Genomic DNA, 18,712 nt, shown 5'->3' with positions numbered 1-18,712 from the left:
AATAAGAGCTATTTATGACAAACCCACAGCCAATATCATACTGAATGGGCAAAAACTGGAAGCATTCCCTTTGAAAACTGGCACAAGACAGGGATGCCCTCTCTCACCACTCCTATTCAACATAGTGTTGGAAGTTCTGGCCAGGGCAATTAGGCAGGAGAAGGAAATAAAGAGTATTCAATTAGGAAAAGAGGAAGTTAAATTGTCCCTGTTTGCAGATGACATGATTGTATATCTAGAAAACCCCACTGTCTCAGCCCAAAATCTCCTTAAGCTGATAAGCAACTTCAGCAAAGTCTCAGGATACAAAATCAATGTACAAAACTCACAAGCATTCTTGTACACCAATCACAGACAAACAGAGCCAAATAATGAGTGAACTACCATTCACAATTGCTTCAAAGAGAATAAAATATCTAGGAATCCAACTTACAAGAGACATGAAGGACCTCTTCAAGGAGAACTACAAACCACTGCTCAATGAAATAAAAGAGGATACAAACAAATGGAAGAACATTCCATGCTCATGGGTTGGAAGAATCAATATCATGAAAATGGCCATACTGCCCAAGGTAATTTATAGATTCAATGCCATACCCATCAAGCTACCAATGACTTTCTTCACAGAATTGGAAAAAAACTACTTTGAAGTTCATATGGAACCAAAAAAGAGCCTGCATTGCCAAGTCAATCCTAACCCAAAAGAACAATGCTGGAGGTATCATGCTACCTGACTTCAAACTATACTACAAGGCTACAGTAACCAAAACAGCATGGTACTGGTACCAAAACAGAGATATAGATCAATGGAACAGAACAGAGCCCTCAGAAATAATGCCGCATATCTACAACTATCTGATCTTTGACAAACCTGTCAAAAACAAGCAATGGGGAAAGGATTCCCTATTTAAATAAATGGTGCTGGGAAAACTGGCTGGCCATGTGTAGAAAGCTGAAACTGGATCCCTTCCTTACACCTTATACAAAAATTAATTCAAGATGGATTAAAGACTTACATGTTAGACCTAAAACCATAAAAACCCTAGAAGAAAACCCAGGCAATACCATTCAGGACATAGGCATGGGCAAGGACTTCATGTCCAAAACACCAAAAGCAATGGCAGCAAAAGCCAAAATTGACAAATGGGATCTAATTTAAACTAAAGAGCTTCTGCACAGCAAAAGAAACTACCATCAGAGTGAACAGGCAACCTACAAAATGGGAGAAAATTTTTTCAACCTACTCATCTGACAAAGGGCTAATATCCAGAATCTACAATGAACTCAAATTTACAAGAAAAAAAACAAACAACCCCATCAAAAAGTGGGCGAAGGACATGAATATTACTCCATTTTCAAGAGGGCTGAGAAATCAGAATGGGGACTAGCCACCACAGCCTTTCAACTCCCACCTCAACCACCACCACCAGCCTTTAAGGATAGAATAGCAACTCCTAAGGCCAAAGTACTAGATGAATACACCGAGAAGAGTCTATGTTTTTAAACACATAAGTTTATAGTTTGCAAGACAGAATATTTAGAAGCTTCTGATAGGCTATCAATATCTAGAAAAGGCTTGTATATTTTACAATGTAAAAGAAAACAGGATGAAAACTAAGAGTAAACAGAATGAAAAATAGTAAGGAGCAATAGTGATTAACAGTAATCCAAACTGACAAGGAAAATAGAAACCAGAAGCTGTTTGCTTATTACAGAAGCCAGTAATAAGAGAAATTTGAGAAAGGAGAACAACTCTAGAGCTAGGGTGGAGGGCGTGGTGGGGCAGAGAAAGGCAAATCATCTGGGCAGTCCTCACCTTTAGAGCTGGAGAGGGTGGGGAGTCAAGGAAACACAAGCAGCCATTTGAGCAGTTCCCTTACAGAATGCACAGTATTCCTCAGCTCTGTAATTCCCAACTCACTTAATTTTTTTTTTTTTTTTTTTGAGACAGGGTGTCGCCCAGTCTGTTGCCCAGGCTGGAGTGCAGTGGCACAATCTCCACTTACCGCAGCCTCCATCTCTGGGGCTCAAGTGATTCTTCCCTCAGCCTCCTAAGTAGATGGGACCACACCCAGCTAATTTTTGTATTTTTTGTAGAGATGGGTTTTCGCCATGTTGCCTAGGCTGGTCTCAAACTCCTGGATTCAAGTGATCCACCTGCCTCGGCCTCCCAAAGTGCTGAGATTACAGGCATGAGCCACCGTGCCTGGCCCTCATTTAATAATTTAATAAACATAAACTGGATGCTTTCTAGGTACAAGACAATAGGTTAAGGTGTCTGGAGTTAAAATAATCAGATAGGGCTCCTGCCCTCAAGAGCTTAAATTCTAGTAAAAATTACAATGCTACCTTCTGCAAACATGCTAACATCTCATGTTTGTTCCATATCAAAACATTACAAATTGACTTAGCAGGCAAAGACCTAGGAATACTGTAAGTACAGTATTCTAAAGAAAGTTTTCAAAATCCAGATAAAAGAATATATTTGCTTTGGAGATTCATTTCTTTCAAAAATGAAAGAAGAAAGGGACTTTAGAATAGACAAAAGAATTTCAAAAAGATAGTACAGAAAATACTACTGAAAAACAATGGATATAAAGACCATATCACCAACTCAAACCGGTAATGGGCCAGTTTTTAATTGAATACAATTCAATTTGATCAAAAATCTAGGTGACACAGAGACAGAATGAAAACAAAGTATAGCTTGGGTCTTTCATCAGAAGACTTAGTGAGCCCTATATATATCATTCTAGGTAGGCCAAAAAAAAAAAAAAAAAAACAAGACATCAGAGGAAGCAGAATGATCTTTAAGCATGAATGACTAATACACGAATTTATAAAAATCCTCTCACCTCCTTTGTAGCCCCCTGAAATGGCAGCTGTCAGGTTTTAACAACCTGCCTATCTCAGGTTTTAGAAATGTGAATAAACTCCTCTTTGCTCACCAGCAGCTTGTCCACATTACACTATTTAACTTCTTGTTTCAAAAAACAAAAACAACGGCCAGGCGCGTTGGCTCACGCCTGTAATTCCAGCACTTTGGGAGGCCAAGGCGGGCGGATCACAAGATCAGGAGTTCGAGACCATCCTGCCTAACACAGTGAAACCCCGTCTCTACTAAAAATACAAAAAAAAAGGCCGGGCACAGTGGCTCACGCCTGTAATCCCAGCACTTTCGGAGGCCGAGGCAGGCGGATCATGAGGTCAGGAGATTGAAACCATCCTGGCTAACATGGTGAAACCCCATCTCTACTAAAGATACAAAAAAATTAGCCGGGCAGGGTGGTGGACGCCTGTAGTCCCAGCTACTCAGGAGGCTAAGGCAGGAGAATGGCATGAACTCGGGAGGTGGAGCTTGCAGTGAGCCAAGATTGTGCCACTGCACTCCAGCCTGGGCGACAGAGCAAGACTCCGTCTCAAATTAAATAAATAAATAAATAAATAAAAATAAAGCTCTATTCTTTTGAGGCTCTTAACTTTCTTTTTTGGGGGGGTAGATGGGAGGACAGAGTCTCGCTCTGTCGCCCAGGCTGGAGTGCAATGGCACGATCTCAGCTCACTGCAACCTCCACCTTCTGGGTTCAAGGGATTCTCCTGTCTCAGCCTCCCGAGTAGCTGGGATTACAGGCGTGCACCACCACGCCCAGCTAATTTTTGTATTTTTTTTTTTTTTTAGTAGAGACGGGGTTTTACTACGTTGGCCAGGCTGGTCATGAACTCCTGACCTCAGGTGATCCACCAGCCTCGGCCTCCCAAAGTGCTGGGATTACAGGCATGAGCCACGGCGCCCAGCTGAGGCTCTTAACTTTTAACTAAATTACTCTCTCCTCTTCCTTTTCATGTTAACTTTCAAGCTCCTGGTCTCTACCTCATTTATCTAACGCTTTGATGGCTCACTGTCACCTTCTCTACCCCAACCCTACATCAAATTTAGTAATTTCAATTATCAATTTGCACAACCCATCCACAGCCTGGCTTCTTACTTCCTTGACTTCTTTAACTTCAAGAACCTCTACAAAACACAGGATCAACAGTGAACACATAGGCCAGGCGCGGTGGCTCAAGCCTGTAATCCCAGCACTTTGGGAAGCCGAGGCAGGCGGATCACGAGGTCAGGAGATCGAGACCATCCTGGCTAACACGGTGAAACCCCGTCTCTACTAAAAATACAAAAAAAATTAGCCAGGCGTGGTGGCAGGCGCCTGTAGTCCCAGCTACTCGGGAGGCTGAGGCAGGAGAATGGCATGAACCCGGAAAGCGGAGCTTGCAGTGAGCCGAGACCACGCCACTGCACTCCAGCCTGGGCAACAGAGCGAGACTCCAACTCGAAAAAAAAAAAACAAAAAAAACAGTGAACACATATATTATGTCCCAGTCACGCTCCTTATCCCATAGTAAAATCCTTCCTTGCCCTTCTATCTTCAACCAAAAGTGCTCCACCTCCTTAATCACTATTTCAAGCACCTTGTCCTCCAACCACAACCTCTTCTTCCAGGTTATAATCCTTTGACCTCTATAAAACCTCTTATCCATGGGCCCAACAGACTTTGATCCCTCAGGCCCTCTCTATTTTACTTTCCCTTCCACCTTATTCACTTTAGATTCTACGATTCATCTTAGACACCAATATAGCAAAATCCCAAACCTGAATGAAACCATCTAAAAACTCTTCTTTGATGCTGCAGCTGAGAAAGTCACTCAACAAGGTAGACCACTATTATAAATTCAGGATCACTGTAACAGTTCCCAAGAGCCATAACAAAGTACCACAAACTAGACAGCTCAGAACAGAAACTTACTGTCTCACAATCTGGAAGCCAGAAGGCATTAGGGAAGGATCTGTTCCAGGCCTCTCTCCTACTCTTGGTAGTTCCTTGGCTTGTGGCAGCCTACCTCCAATCTTCCCATGCCACTCTCCCTGTGTGTATGTCTGCGTTCAAATTTCCCTTTTTATAAGGATGCCAGTCATACCAGATCTGTGCCCCACTCCATATAACCTTAGCTAATTATATCTGCAACAATGTTATATCCAAGTAAGGTCACATTCTCCAGTACTGGCGAATTTTGAAGGGACACAATTCAACTCATAACAATCAGTAACCTCAATTCTTTCTGGCAAACCTACTTTTAAACTCATTCTCCACAGCAACTATGTCAGGGCAGAAATGTAACCTTAGTGGGACCTATTAGAAAGGAGGTGCTCTTTTCCACTGGACTTGTAATTATAAAGCATGCAAGCCTGAAGCTTTATAATCATCTTAGTTCTACAACAGAACAATTTGCCTTAGAATGGTGCCAAGGTACAAAGAAGGAAAAACTAAGTAGTGACATCACTGTGACCCTAACACACCAGAAGCCAGGTCTACTAATGGACCTACCATTTATATAAACTAATGTTTTCTGCTTAAGACTGTTAGAATTGATGTTTCCTATCACATGCAAACAAAAAGGTTCTGATACGAGAATGGATAAAACTGACAAAGTGAGCTTTATATTTCTTTTTTTTTTTTTTGCTGGCAAATATGTAGAGTAACAGTTTTACAGTTCTTGACTGGTTTTGGGAACCATATAGAATACCAGTCAAGAAATATAAAAGAATAACCAAAGAATATAAATCAATAGAAATCTTTGGTATTTTAATTCTTTTTATACTATAGACCTAACATTTTAAGAAATATGCCCATATAAATGTATTTTTCAAAAAAATCAAGTGTAATTTAAAATAAATACCATTTCCTAAATAAATCAATTTCTTAAAGTGAACTAAGAAGGCATACATTTTCAGCATATTTATTACTTGTTCCATTCCTTATTTCCAAATAGCAAAGAATTTGGCAAAAAAAAAAAAAAAACTCTCCTTAATTAAACCATAATGACAGTAATAACTTACAAAGTGGGAGACATGACAAGCCCTCAGGGTTTACTGCTGCCACCCAATTGGGTGGGATGATTAATAACCCAGAAATAACAGCTTTGATTAGTAAAGGGTGACATGGACTAGTCAAAGGTAAATAAACATGCCAATATTTACACAAATAAATGAAGAGCAGCTTATGCAAGGAGAAAAAATCAGCGCTGCACAAATGAGACCAAAAAATTTTTTCAATCAGTAATCAAATGTTACTTTTTAAAATGGCAAGTTAAACTGTAAAGTATGAATTTAAATAGCACATTTTAAAATCATATACACAGTGTTTCACAGCTTCATAACAAATAACATACATTGAATCTCATTAAGCATTTCCTATACTCCAAGTACTAGTCTAAGCACTTACACATTAAGCCCATTTAACCTGAGGCACATACTATTATACCCATTTAACAAATGAGGAAAGTCCGTCCTTCCTTCCTTCCTTCCTTCCTCTTTCTTTCTTTCTCTCTCTCTCTCTCTCTCTTTCTTTCTTTCTTTCTCTTTCCCTCTCTGGCCCAGGCTACAATCTACTCGGCTTGCTGCTGCCCGCGCCGCGGACTGCTTGGGACTGCCGGCGCGCGCGACCGCTGCCTGCCTTTTCTCCTTTCGCTGCAGCCACGCGTTCGCCATCTTGGCCACGCTGGTCGCCAGCTCCTGACGCCGGGTGCTCTGCCCGCCTCAGCCTCCCGAGGTACTGGGACTACAGACGGAGTCTCGCTCACCCAGTGCTCGGTGTTGCCCGGGCTGGAGGGCGGTGGCGTGGTCTGGCCTCGCGGCAGCCTCTGCCCCCCAGCCGCCTGCCTTGGCCTACCAGGGTGCTGGGATTGCGGCCCCTGCCCGGCCGCCGCCCCATCTGGGAGGTGGGGAGCGCCTCTGCCCGGCCGCCCCATCTGGGAAGTGAGGAGCGCCTCTGCCCGGCCGCCCCATCTGGGAAGTGAGGAGCGCCTCTGCCCGGCCGCCCCGTCTGGGAAGTGAGGAGCGCCTCTGCCCGGCCACCCACCGTCTGGGAAGTGAGGAGCGCCTCTGCCCGGCCACCCACCGTCTGGGAAGTGAGGAGCGCCTCTGCCCGGCCACCCACCGTCTGGGAAGTGAGGAGCGCCTCTGCCCGGCCGCCCCGTCTGGGAAGTGAGGAGCGCCTCTGCCCGGCCGCCCCATCTGGGAAGTGAGCAGCACCTCTGCCCGGCCACCCCGTCCGGGAAGAAGTGAGGAGCGCCTCTGCCCGGCCGCCCAGGCCGGGAAGAAGTGAGGAGCGCCTCTGCCCGGGCGCCCCGTCCGGGAAGAAGTGAGGAGCGCCTCTGCCCGGCCGCCCCGTCTGGGAAGTGAGGAGCGCCTCTGCCCGGCCGCCCCGGCCGGGAAGAAGTGAGGAGCGCCTCTGCCCGGCCGCCCCGGCCGGGAAGAAGTGAGGAGCGCCTCTGCCCGGCCGCCCCGGCCGGGAAGAAGTGAGGAGCGCCTCTGCCCGGCCGCCCCGTCCGGGAAGAAGTGAGGAGCGCCTCTGCCCGGCCGCCCCGTCCGGGAAGAAGTGAGGAGCGCCTCTGCCCGGCCGCCCCGTCTGGGAAGTGAGGAGCGCCTCTGCCCGGCCGCCCCGTCCGGGAAGAAATGAGGAGCGCCTCTGCCCGGGCGCCCCATCCGAGAAGAAGTGAGGAGCGCCTCTGCCCGGCCGCCCCATCTGGGAGGTGAAGAGCTCCTCTGCCCGGCCACCCCATGTCTGGGTAGAAGTGAGGAGCGCCTCTGCCCGGCCACCCACCGTCTGGGAAGTGAGGAGCGCCTCTGCCCGGCCGCCCCGTCTGGGAAGTGAGGAGCGCCTCTGCCCGGCCGCCCCGTCCGGGAAGAAGTGAGGAGCGCCTCTGCCCGGCCACCCATCGTCTGGGAAGTGAGGAGCGCCTCTGCCCAGCCACCTATCGTCTGGGAAGAAGTGAGGAGCGTCTCCGCCTGGCCGCCCCGTCTGGGAAGTGAGGAGCTCCTCTGCCCGGCCGCCCCATGTCTGGGTAGAAGTGAGGAGCTCCTCTGCCTGGCCGCTCCGTCTGGGAGGTCTACCACGGAGGCCAGAAGCAATGTGGGGGCTGGACGTGGTGGCTCACGCCTGTGGTCCCGGCCCTCTGGGGGGCGAGGCGGGTTGATCACTTCGGGCTAGGAGTTCAAGACCAGTCTGGCCAACTGGGCGAAACATGAAGAATACAACAGACAAACCAGCCAGCCAACTCAGTGACAACAAAACAGGTCTACCCTGGAGTCATACTCTAATTTTTTCTATTTTCCTCCCTTTCTGATCCTTTATCCCACTTTCTTTTTCTTCCTCTTCCTTCTCCCTCTTCTTTGTCAAATAGAGGATTGAGTTATTATCACTGATCCATATAAAGTCCCTCTCTCATTTATTTTAACTCCCACCCCCCATTTCTATTCCCCGACTTCCCATGTGCAACCTTCCTAATATGTTTGATACGCATCTTTTTGTTTGTATGTATTTTTAGAAAATGTTTATTGTTTTTGTATGCAAAAATTAATAAACTGTACTTGCTGGTACTACCAGCAAAATTTAAAAAAAAAAAAAAAAAAAAAAAAAACAAATGAGGAAAGTAAGACATTAACTGAGTAACTGACTCAAAGTTACACACCTAGTTAAGTGTTGGTAACAGGATTCAAATCCAAGCAGTCTGATTCCAGGACTTTCACTCTTAATCATTAAGTTTGTTGCCTTTATAATCAATGTTATTATTATTTTCCCCATTTTCGTACTAAGCTCTTTCATATGAATTGTAACATTTGAACTTGATAACTCTCAGAGAAGTATACTATATTTCCCCAATTCTAAGAAACCTTTAGTTGTAAGTGCCACCTTCCATTTAACAAAAGCATTACCAAAATGAACAGATAATTTAAAAGGATACTTTTTATTCACCTACAATTGCATACATTTATTCACCATTTTCCCCTAGTATCATAATCAAACATTAAGTCAAAGCTTTCTTCACATTCAAAATCTGAAGATTCTTCTGAATTGCTTTCGGCAATTATGCCCAGAATCAGACAAGACTTGCTGCTTCATATAATTTAGGCCTCACTTCTAACACTGATCTCTTCAGTATAAAGAAATATTTTAAAATACTGCAGTTTTCTGTTATATTTCCTTTTTTCTATTTTTTTAAACTGTTTTTAAAATTCACTCCATTATAGTCAGAACTTGAGTAACAGTCACGTGATAACATATCAACTTCTCATTTAGCTTTTAAAATTCTATAATGTTCTCCAAGAGTTTAACAATTACTACTATCTAATGTCTACTATGTGACACATGACAGTGGACACTTCGATTCTGAGTTCTAGAATTTTTTTTCAGTGCCCTGTACCCTGAATGGTGCTTGACACATAGAATAAATATTTTATAAGTGAACAAAAATGAAAGAATGAAATGAGTAACTGAATAACAAGAAATCTTCTGCATTCTGCATACAGAAAAAAAGCTATTCAATGTTACATATAGAATATTTTTTAGAAGACACTTAGGAGTTCAAATTTAAGTTAAAATTCAACTTCACGTAGTTCTACAAATGCAACTCAATTGAAGTAATCATTTGATGACTATTTCTATGTACTACCAAGTACACACATACAGAGCAATGATGACTGCCATCACAACTCTTTAACCAGTCAGCTAGCAAATTTCTTTTGTCATTGTCATCCATTTTAAGAAGCAGAAAAATAAAACGGGAAAATTGAGGGGAAAATCCCTTTTTCAGATGAGATAAACTTACAAGAACGGGCCGGGCACGGTGGCTCACGCCTATAATCCCAGCACTTTGGGAGGCCAAGGCGGGCGGATCACGAGGTCGGGAGATCGAGACCATCCTGCCTAACACAGTGAAACCCCGTCTCTACTAAAAATACAAAAAAAAAAAGGCCGGGCACAGTGGCTCACGCCTGTAATCCCAGCACTTTGGGAGGCCGAGGCAGGCGGATCACGAGGTCAGGAGATTGAAACCATCCTGGCTAACATGGTGAAACCCCATCTCTACTAAAGATACAAAAAATTAGCCGGGCATGGTGGTGGACGCCTGTAGTCCCAGCTACTCGGGAGGCTGAGGCAGGAGAATTGCGTGAACCCAGGAGGCGGAGCTTGCAGTGAGCCGAGATCACGCCACTGCACTCAAGCCTGGGAGACAGAGAGAGACGAGACTCTGTCTCAAAAAAAAAAAAAAAAACTTACAAAGAAAAAGATAACTTCTCCAAAGTCGCAAAAAAGTTAACCATGCCAAATGCAAAGAAAAAGCTCAATATGACCTAATGCCCTCGAAATGATACATCAATATGGTGAATATGATGCACATTTCATTTATGAGCATACAACAAAGAGTGAGAGATACTCAATCAGCCAAGCAAGGCAGCTTGAATAGGCCCACACCCAATTCATGCATCTTAGAAGTATCATGATATATAAATATTCGTTAAATCACACGTATCTTTGCAACAGTCCTCTGGCAGCAGCGAAAAATATCACTTAAATCAGCCACTTAAAATTTTAGTGTGAGGTACCGTGGCTCACGCCTATAATTCCAGCACTTTGGGAGGTCAAGGCGGGTGGATCACGAGGTCAACAGATGGAGACCATCCTGGCCAACATGGTGAAACACCATCTCTACTAAAAATACAAAAATTCACTGGGCATGGTGATGCACGCCTGTAGTCCCAGCTACTTGGGGGGCTGAGACAGGAGAATCGCTTGAACGGAGAAGGCGGAGGTTGCAGTGAGGCGAGATCGTGCCACTGCACTCCAGGCCTGGCAACAGAGCAAGACCCCGCCTCAAAAAAAAAAAAAAAATTAGTGTGTATTGTGAAGTATAAAGGTGATAGAGATTCAAATAATGACATACAGATTTATAATTAGGAAAAAAAACTTAAACCCCTTTTCCAACTGGTCAATAAGATAACAATGTCACTTCTCTATATTTGTATTTTATGCTTTTATCCTCAAAAAATTCTGCCTGACCATTGATAAATTCACTTATCCAACTCGTAAAAGGTACAATGGAACAAAGAGACCTAAAGAAACACCCACATACCCATATATTTCAAATGGTTCATAAATTTTCATTGATGATATGATCTTAGGTACGGTGCTCAGTGGTATCAATGTTGTGTAACCATCACCAGTTGGCCCCCAATTTACAATGGTTCAACTTAACAATTTTTTAACTTTACAACAGTACAAAAGCAGTAAGCACTCAGTAGAAGCCATACTTCAAGTACCCATACAACCACTGTTTTTCACTTTCAGTATTCAATAAATTACATGAGATGTTCAAAATTTTATTATAAAACATGCTTTGTGTTAGATGATTTTGCCCAATTGTAGGCTAATGTAAGTGTTCTAAGCATGTTTAGGGTAGGCTAGACTAAGCTATGATGTTTGGTAAGTTAGGCATGTTGAATACATTTCTGACATATGATATTTTCCACTTACTATAGGTTTATCAGGATGCAACCCTATTGTTAAGTTGAGAAGCATCTGTATTTATTTCCAGATTTTTTTCATCTTTGTACTCATTATACAAAAGCTTCTCACTCCTCTCTCCCCCAGTCACCTGGTAAACACATTTTTATTTCTGTCTTTATGAATTTGCCTGTTTTGAATACCTTATTGCTATGGTTTGAATGTTTGTGTCCCCAAAATATTCATGTTGAAACTTAATCTCCAATGCAATAGTATTAAGAGGTGGGGCCATTAAGGGGTGATAAAGTCATAAGGGCTCCTCCCTTGTGAATGCAAATTAGGTACTTATCAAAGAGTCCTCACAACACTTGCCTTTTTTTGCCCTTCCTTCTCTTCTGCCATGTGAGGCACAGCATTCATCCCTTTTTCGCCCTTCTACCACATGAGGATGCAGCAAGAAGCATCATCTTGGAAGGAGAAAGCAGTCCACATCAGACACTGAATCTGCTAGCACCTTGATCCTAGACTTCCTGGCCTCCAGAACTGGAAGAAATAAATTTCTGTTCTTTCTAAATTGCCCAGTTTTTGGTATTTTGTTATAGCAGCAAAAACAGACTAAGACACATATAAAAAGAAACATAATATTTGTCCCTTTGTGTTTGGCTTATTTCATTTCAAGTCTTCAAGGTTTCTTCATGTTGTAGCATGTATCATAATTTTAATCCTTTTATTTTATGCATGCACCACATTTTTTAAATTCATTCAGCTCTTGATGGACACTTGGGTTATTTCTACCTTTTAATTCTTGTGAATAATGCTGCTATAAACACTACTGTAGAAGTATGTGTTTGGATCCTTGCTTTCAATTCTTCTGAGTAGACAGCTGGAAGTGGAATTGCTGAACTATTTATTTTGAATTTTTTTCAGGAACTGCCATGCTGTTTTCCATCAGCTCATTTTACATTCCCACGAGCCATGCACAAGGGTTCCAGTATCTCCAAATTCCTTCTTTTTCTTTGATAAAAGCCACCCTAATGGGTATGAAATGGCTTCTCATTGTGATTATAATTTGCATTTCCCTAATGACTAATGATGTTGAAAATTTTCTTGTGAGCTTACTGGCAATTTGCATATCTTCTTTAGAGAAATCTCTATTCAAGTCCTTTTCTCATTTTTGTTCTACTTTATTATGGTAAAATACACATAACATAAAATTGTACATTTTCAAGTACACAATTCAGTGGCACCAAGTATATTCACATTGTTGTGCAACTATTTCCACTATCCATTTCCACAACTTTTTCATCATCCCAAACTGGAAATCTGTACGTTAAACACTTAACTCCCCTTCAACCTCTCGTTACGAATTACTCTACTTTGTCTCTATGAATTTGACTATTCTAGGTACCACATATACATGCAATCATACAATATTTGTCTTTCTGCATTTGGCTTATTTCATTTAGCATAATGTCTTTAAGATTTTTCCTTGTTGTAGCATATATCAGAATTTTATCCCTTCTTAACAGTCAAAAATACTCCGTTGCATGTAGATATCACAGTTTGTTTACCCAGTCATCTGTCAATGGATACTTGGGTTATTTGTACCTTTTGGCCACTGTGGATAATGCTGCTATAAACACTGGTATACAAATGTGTTCAAGTCACTGCTTTCAGTTCTTTTGGATATATACTCAGACATGAAATTGCTGGATTATATGGTGATTATGCAGTAATTCTATGTTTAATATTTTGAGGAATTGCCATACTGTTTTCTACAGTGGCTGCACTATTTTATAATCTCATCAGCAGTACATCTCTCCAAGTCTTCATCAATATTTGTTAGTTACTGGTTTTTTTATCATAGCCATCCCTAATGGGTATGAAGTGGTATTTCATTGTGGTTTTTGTTTGTTTTGTTTTTTGAGAAAGGGTCTTGCCTTTCTCAACTCTAGAGAGCAGTGGCATAATCACAGCTCACTGCAGCCTCGACCTCCCAAGCTCAAGCAATCCTCCTGCCTCAGCGTCCCAAGTAGCTGCACCTAAAGGTGTGCACCATCACACCCAGCTAATTTTTAAAAGAAAATCTGTAGGTCGGGTGCAGTGGCTCACACCTGTAATCCCAGCACTTTGGGAGGCTGAGGTGGGAGGATCATGAGGTCAGGAGTTTCAGAACCAGCCTGACCAACATGGTGAAACCTTATCTCTACTAAAAACACAAATATTAGCAGGGCATGGTGGCGCACACCTGTAATCCCAGCTACTCGGGAGGCTGAGGGAGGAGAATCGCTTGAACCCAGGAGGTGGAGGCTGCAGTGAGCCAAGATCGAGCCACTGTACTCCAGCCTGGGCAACAAGAGTAAAACTCCATCTCAAAAAAAAAAAAAAAAAGAAAAAAAATTGACAATCTCTCTGGGTTGTTTCCTCATATATTAAAAAACACAAAAGAAAGAAAAGTACTATAAATAGTCTTTGTGAAAATTACATGTTCCATAAATGTAAAACCCTGTATTGGCTGGGTGTGGTGGCTACGCCTGTAATCCCAGCACTTTGAGAGCCCGAGGCGGGCAGATCACCTGAGGTCAGGAGTGGAAGACCAGCCTGGCCAACATGGCGAAACCCGTCTCCACTAAAAATACAAAAAATTAGCCAGGCATGGTGGCAGGCCCCTGTAATCCCAGCTACCCAGGAGGCTGAGGAAGGAGAATTGCTTGAACCCGGGAGGTGGAGGTTGCAGTGAGCCGAGATGGCACCATTGCCAGCCTGCGTAGCAAGAGCGAAACTCCAACTCTGTCTCAAAAAAAAAAAAAAACAAAAAAAAAAACCCTGTATGTGTACTCATTGGTACTATTATTAGTTTTTTGGGGGTTTCTTGTGGTTTTCTTGAAACGAGTCTTGCTCTGTTGCCCAGGCTGGAGTGCACTGGTGCAATCTAAGCTCACTGCAACCTCGCCTCCCGGGTTCAAGCGATTCTCCTGCCTCAGCCTCGTGAGTAGCTGGGATTACAGGCGTCTGCTACCACTCCCAGCTAATTTTTGTATTTTTAGTAGAGATGGGGTTTCGTCTCATTGGCCAGACTGCTCTCAAACTCCTGATCTCAGGTGATCCACCCTCCTCGGCCTCCCAAAGTGCTGGGATTACAGGCGAGAGCGGCTGCACCTTGCCACATTATTAATTTTAAGATAAACTACATTTACCATGCAAAAAGCTAAGTGAACTTCCCACCCCTGGTTCTTTCCAGAGTTGCGGGGGAGAGTCTAACAATAACCTACATCTCAAACAAGTTTTCAGGTGCTGATAGTATAAGGACCACCCTTAAGAACCACTCTGAAGCAACATAATTAAAATGTGAATTTTAAAAAACCCTCTGGCCAAGTGAGGTGGCTCATGCCTGTACTCCCAGCACTCTGGGAGGCGAAGGATGTGAGAATCACTTGCACCTTAGGAGTTTGAGACCACCCTGGGCAACATAGTGAGACTCCATCTTTACAAAAAGCAAACAAATTAGCCAGATGTGGTAGTGCATGCCTGTTGCCCCAGTTACTTTGGAGGCTGAGGCAGAATTACTTCAGCCCAGGAGGTCAAGGCTGCAGTAAGCCACAATCTCACCACTGCACCCCAGCCTGAGCGACAAAGACCTTGTCTCAAACAAATAAATAAATAACAAAATTTAGAAACCCCTTCTTCCTCATTAGTGGCAAATAAAAATAAATAAATACTTAAAAAAAAAAAACCTTTCAAATAACACTAAGTTTTATTTCATGGCTCAACTAGGCACTTTCAAGGTACTGATTATACATACGTATGCTTCAGGTACAAGAAAAGGATGTCCACTCTTGCCACTTCTAATCATTATTATACTGGAGGTTCTAGCCAGGGAAATCAGACAAGAATAAGAAATAGCATCTAAATTGGGAGAGGAAGTAAATCTGTATTTGCGGATGACATGAACTTACATATAGAAAATCCTAAGGAATCCACTAAAAACTACTAAAGGTAATAAATATGTTCAGATGGTTACAGGATACAAGATCAGTATAAAAAAAATTTGTTTTTATACACCTCCGACGAAGAATCTGTAAATGAAATTACGAAATCAATTACAGGCCGGGCACGGTGGCTCACGCCTGTAATCACAGCGCTTTGGGAGGCTAAGTTGGCTGGATCACCTGAGGTCAGGAGTCCGAGAGCATCCTGGCCAACACGGTGAAACCGCATCTCTACTAAAAATACAAAAATTAGCTGGGCGCGGTGGGGGCTTGCCTGTAATTCCAACTACTCGGGAGGCTGACGCAGCAGAATCACTTGAATCTGGCAGGCAGAGGTTGCAGTGAGCCAAGATCCACGCCACTGAACTCCAGCCTAGGCGACAGAGTGACTCTGTCTCAAAAAAAAAAAAAAAGAATTCCATTCACAATAGCATCAAATAGTTTTATTATCAATTTATTTGTTATAGCTTTAACAAAAGTACAAGACTTGTTATACTCTAAAAACTACAAGACACTGAACAAAATTAAAGAAGTTAAAATGGAAAAACATCCCACGTTCATAAATCAGAAGACCTTGTTAAGATAATACTCCCCAAACTAATCTACAGATTCAGTGCAATTTATATGAGAATTCCAACTGACTGTTTTGTAGAAACTGGCAAGCTGATTCTGAAATTCAGATAGAATTGCAAGGAATCTGGAATAGCCAAAACAATCTTGAAAGAAAAAAGCAAAGTAGGCTGGGCGCGGTGGCTCACGCCTGTAATCCCAGCACTTTGGGAGGCTGAGGCGGGTGGATTACCTAAGGTCAGGAGTTTGAGACCAGCCTAGCCAACATGGTGAAACCCCATCTCTACTAAAAACACAAAAATTAACCGGGCATGGTGGCATGCACCTGTAATCCCAGCTACTCAGGAGGCTGAGGCAGGAGAATCACTCGAACCCAGGAGGCAGAGGTTGCAATGAGCCGAGTTTGCACCACAGCACTCCAGCCTGGGCAACAGAAGTGAAACTCTGTCTCAACAACAAAAAATAAAAAATAAAAAAGCAAAGTTAGAGGACTAACACATCCCAATTTCAAAATGTATTACAAAACAACAATACTCAAGACAGTGTTGTACTGCACAGGACATATAGATCAATGGAACAGAATTAAGTCAGAACTAAATCATATGTCTATGGCTAACTGATTATTGACAAGAATGCCAAGATCATTCAATGTGGAAAGAACAGTCTTTTCAACAAGTGGTGATGGAATACCACATCACAAGCAAAAGATATCTACTAGCGAAAAAATGAAGTTGGACCTTTACCTCACACCATATATAAAAATTAACTTGAAATAGATCAAGGACCTAGATATAATAGCTAAACTATAAAACTCTTAAAAGAAAACAGAGGGATAAATCTTCATGACCTTAGATTTGCCAAAAGACTCGGCTATGTCACCAAAAGCAGAAGCAACAAAAGAAAAATATATATAAATTAGACTTTATCAAAATTATAAACTTCAGGCCAGGCAAGGTGGCTTATGTCAGCCTGTAATCCCAGCACTTTGGGAGGCCAAAGCGAGCATGTTGCCCAGGAGTTCAAGACCAGCCTGGGCAACATGGTGAAACCCCATCTCTACAAAAAGTATAAAAACAATTAGCTGGGCAAGGTGGCGTGCACTTGTAGTCCCAGCTACTGGGGAGGTTGAGGTGGGAGGATCACTTGAGCCCTGGAGGTTGAGGTTGCAATGAACTGTGATTGTACCACTGCACTCCAGCCTAGGCAACAGAGCAAGACCCTGTCTGAAAACAAAATAAATTAAAATTAAATTAAATTAACTTCAAAGTACTTCAAAGAACACCATCAAGAAAATAATCCATGGAATGGGAGAAAATATATGCAAACCATGTATCTAATAAGGACTTCTATCTAGAATACATAAAGAATTCTTACAACTCAATAATAAAAAGACAACTCAATTTTAAAGCAGGCAAAGAATATAAATAGACATTTCTCTAAAGAAGATATACAAATGGCTAATAAGCACATAAAAAGATGCTTGACATCATTAATCATCAGAGAAATGAAAATCGAAAACACAATGAGATACTAAAAAAAGTAGGCCAAAATCAAAAAGTCAGCTAATAACAATTACTGGAGAGGATGTGGAGAAATCCTCATCCCCGTACACTGCTGGTACAAATATAAATGGTGCAGCTGCTCTAAAACAGTCAGCAGCCGGGCGTGGTGGCTCACACCTGTAATCCCAGTGCTTTGGGAGGCCCAAGTGGGTGGATCACTTGAGGCCAAGAGTTTGAGACCAGCCCAGACAACATGGTGAAACCTCGTGTCTACTAAAAATACAAAAATTAGCCGGGTGTGGTGGTACATACCTGTAGTCCCAGCTACTTGGGAGGATGAGGCAGGAGAATTGCTTAACCAAGGAGGCGGAGGTTGCAGTGAGCCATGATTACACCGCTGCGCTCCAGCCTGGGTGACAGAGTGAGACTGTGTCTCAAAAAAAAAATCAGCAGTTCTTCAAATGATTAAACACAGAATTTCCACATGACCAGATATGTACCCAGGAGAAGTGAAAACATGTATTTACATAAAACCTTGAATATGAATGCTTATAAAAGCATTATTCATAACAGCCGAAAGGTGGAAACCACCCAAATATCCACCAATGAACAAATGGATACACAAAATGTGGTATAACCATACGATGGAATATTTTTCAACCAAAAAAAGGAATGAATTAGTGATACTTGCTGCAACATAGATAAACCACAAAAAGTGATAGAAGACAGTCATAAGAGCATATGTATTATATTATTCCATTCATACAAAGTCCAAAATAAGAAACTCTATAGAGACAGAAAGTAGAAATAGTTGCTTAGGCTGGGGGAAGCATGCAATACAGGAGGGTGATAGCTGAGGGGTACAAGTTTCTTTCTGAGGTGATAAAACTGTTCTAAAATTGATGTTTGCACGTATCTGTGAAGAGACTAAAAACCACTGAATCGTACACTTTATAGGGTTAAGTTGTATGGTATGTGAATTACATCTCAATTAAACTGCTTAAAAAGTAAAAAATAAAAATTTTACAAAAGAACCATGGAGCAGAAAGCTAAAAAAAAGTCTCTTAATAAAAGTAAACAATGTTTAAATATTTTATTTTATTTTTATTTTATTTTTTTGAGATGGAGTCTCACTCTGTCATCCAGGCTGGAGTGCAATGGCGCAATCTTGGCTCACTACAATTTATTTATTTATTTATTTATTTATTTGTTGGTTTGTTTTGAAATGGAGTCTTGCTCTGTCACCCAGGCTGGAGTACAATGGCACAATCTCGGCTCACTACAACCTCCGCCTCCCACGTTCAAGCAGTTC

General features: G+C 42.3%; 1 protein-coding gene across 29 annotated transcripts in view; it reads right to left on the bottom strand.

The window, feature by feature from the left end:
- Window positions 1-18,712, bottom strand: part of EPS15 (epidermal growth factor receptor pathway substrate 15) — a 167,697-nt gene that overhangs the window by 134,458 nt on the left and 14,527 nt on the right. For 4 of the 29 annotated variants that reach the window (XM_063627451.1, XM_063627459.1, XM_063627449.1 and 1 more), the window contains exons 1-3: window positions 17,713-17,804; window positions 15,603-15,719; window positions 11,712-11,882 (exon numbers count right to left, since the gene is read on the bottom strand). The exons of 13 other annotated variants lie outside the window; for them this stretch is intronic. In XM_063627451.1, the coding sequence (XP_063483521.1) occupies window positions 11,712-11,759 (48 nt within the window). In that variant the 5' untranslated portion in view covers window positions 11,760-11,882; window positions 15,603-15,719; window positions 17,713-17,804. Of the gene's footprint in view, window positions 1-11,711; window positions 11,883-15,602; window positions 15,724-17,712; window positions 17,810-18,712 lie in introns of those variants that run through there. 12 more of the 29 variants (XM_063627441.1, XM_063627456.1, XM_063627446.1 and 9 more) reach the window with 9 other exon arrangements.

This window comes from Symphalangus syndactylus, chromosome 12, assembly GCF_028878055.3.
Source record: "Symphalangus syndactylus isolate Jambi chromosome 12, NHGRI_mSymSyn1-v2.1_pri, whole genome shotgun sequence".
Classification (NCBI taxonomy): Eukaryota; Metazoa; Chordata; class Mammalia; order Primates; family Hylobatidae; genus Symphalangus; species Symphalangus syndactylus.
Note: the sequence above shows the minus strand (reverse complement) of the source record. Positions and strands in the feature narration are given on the sequence as shown.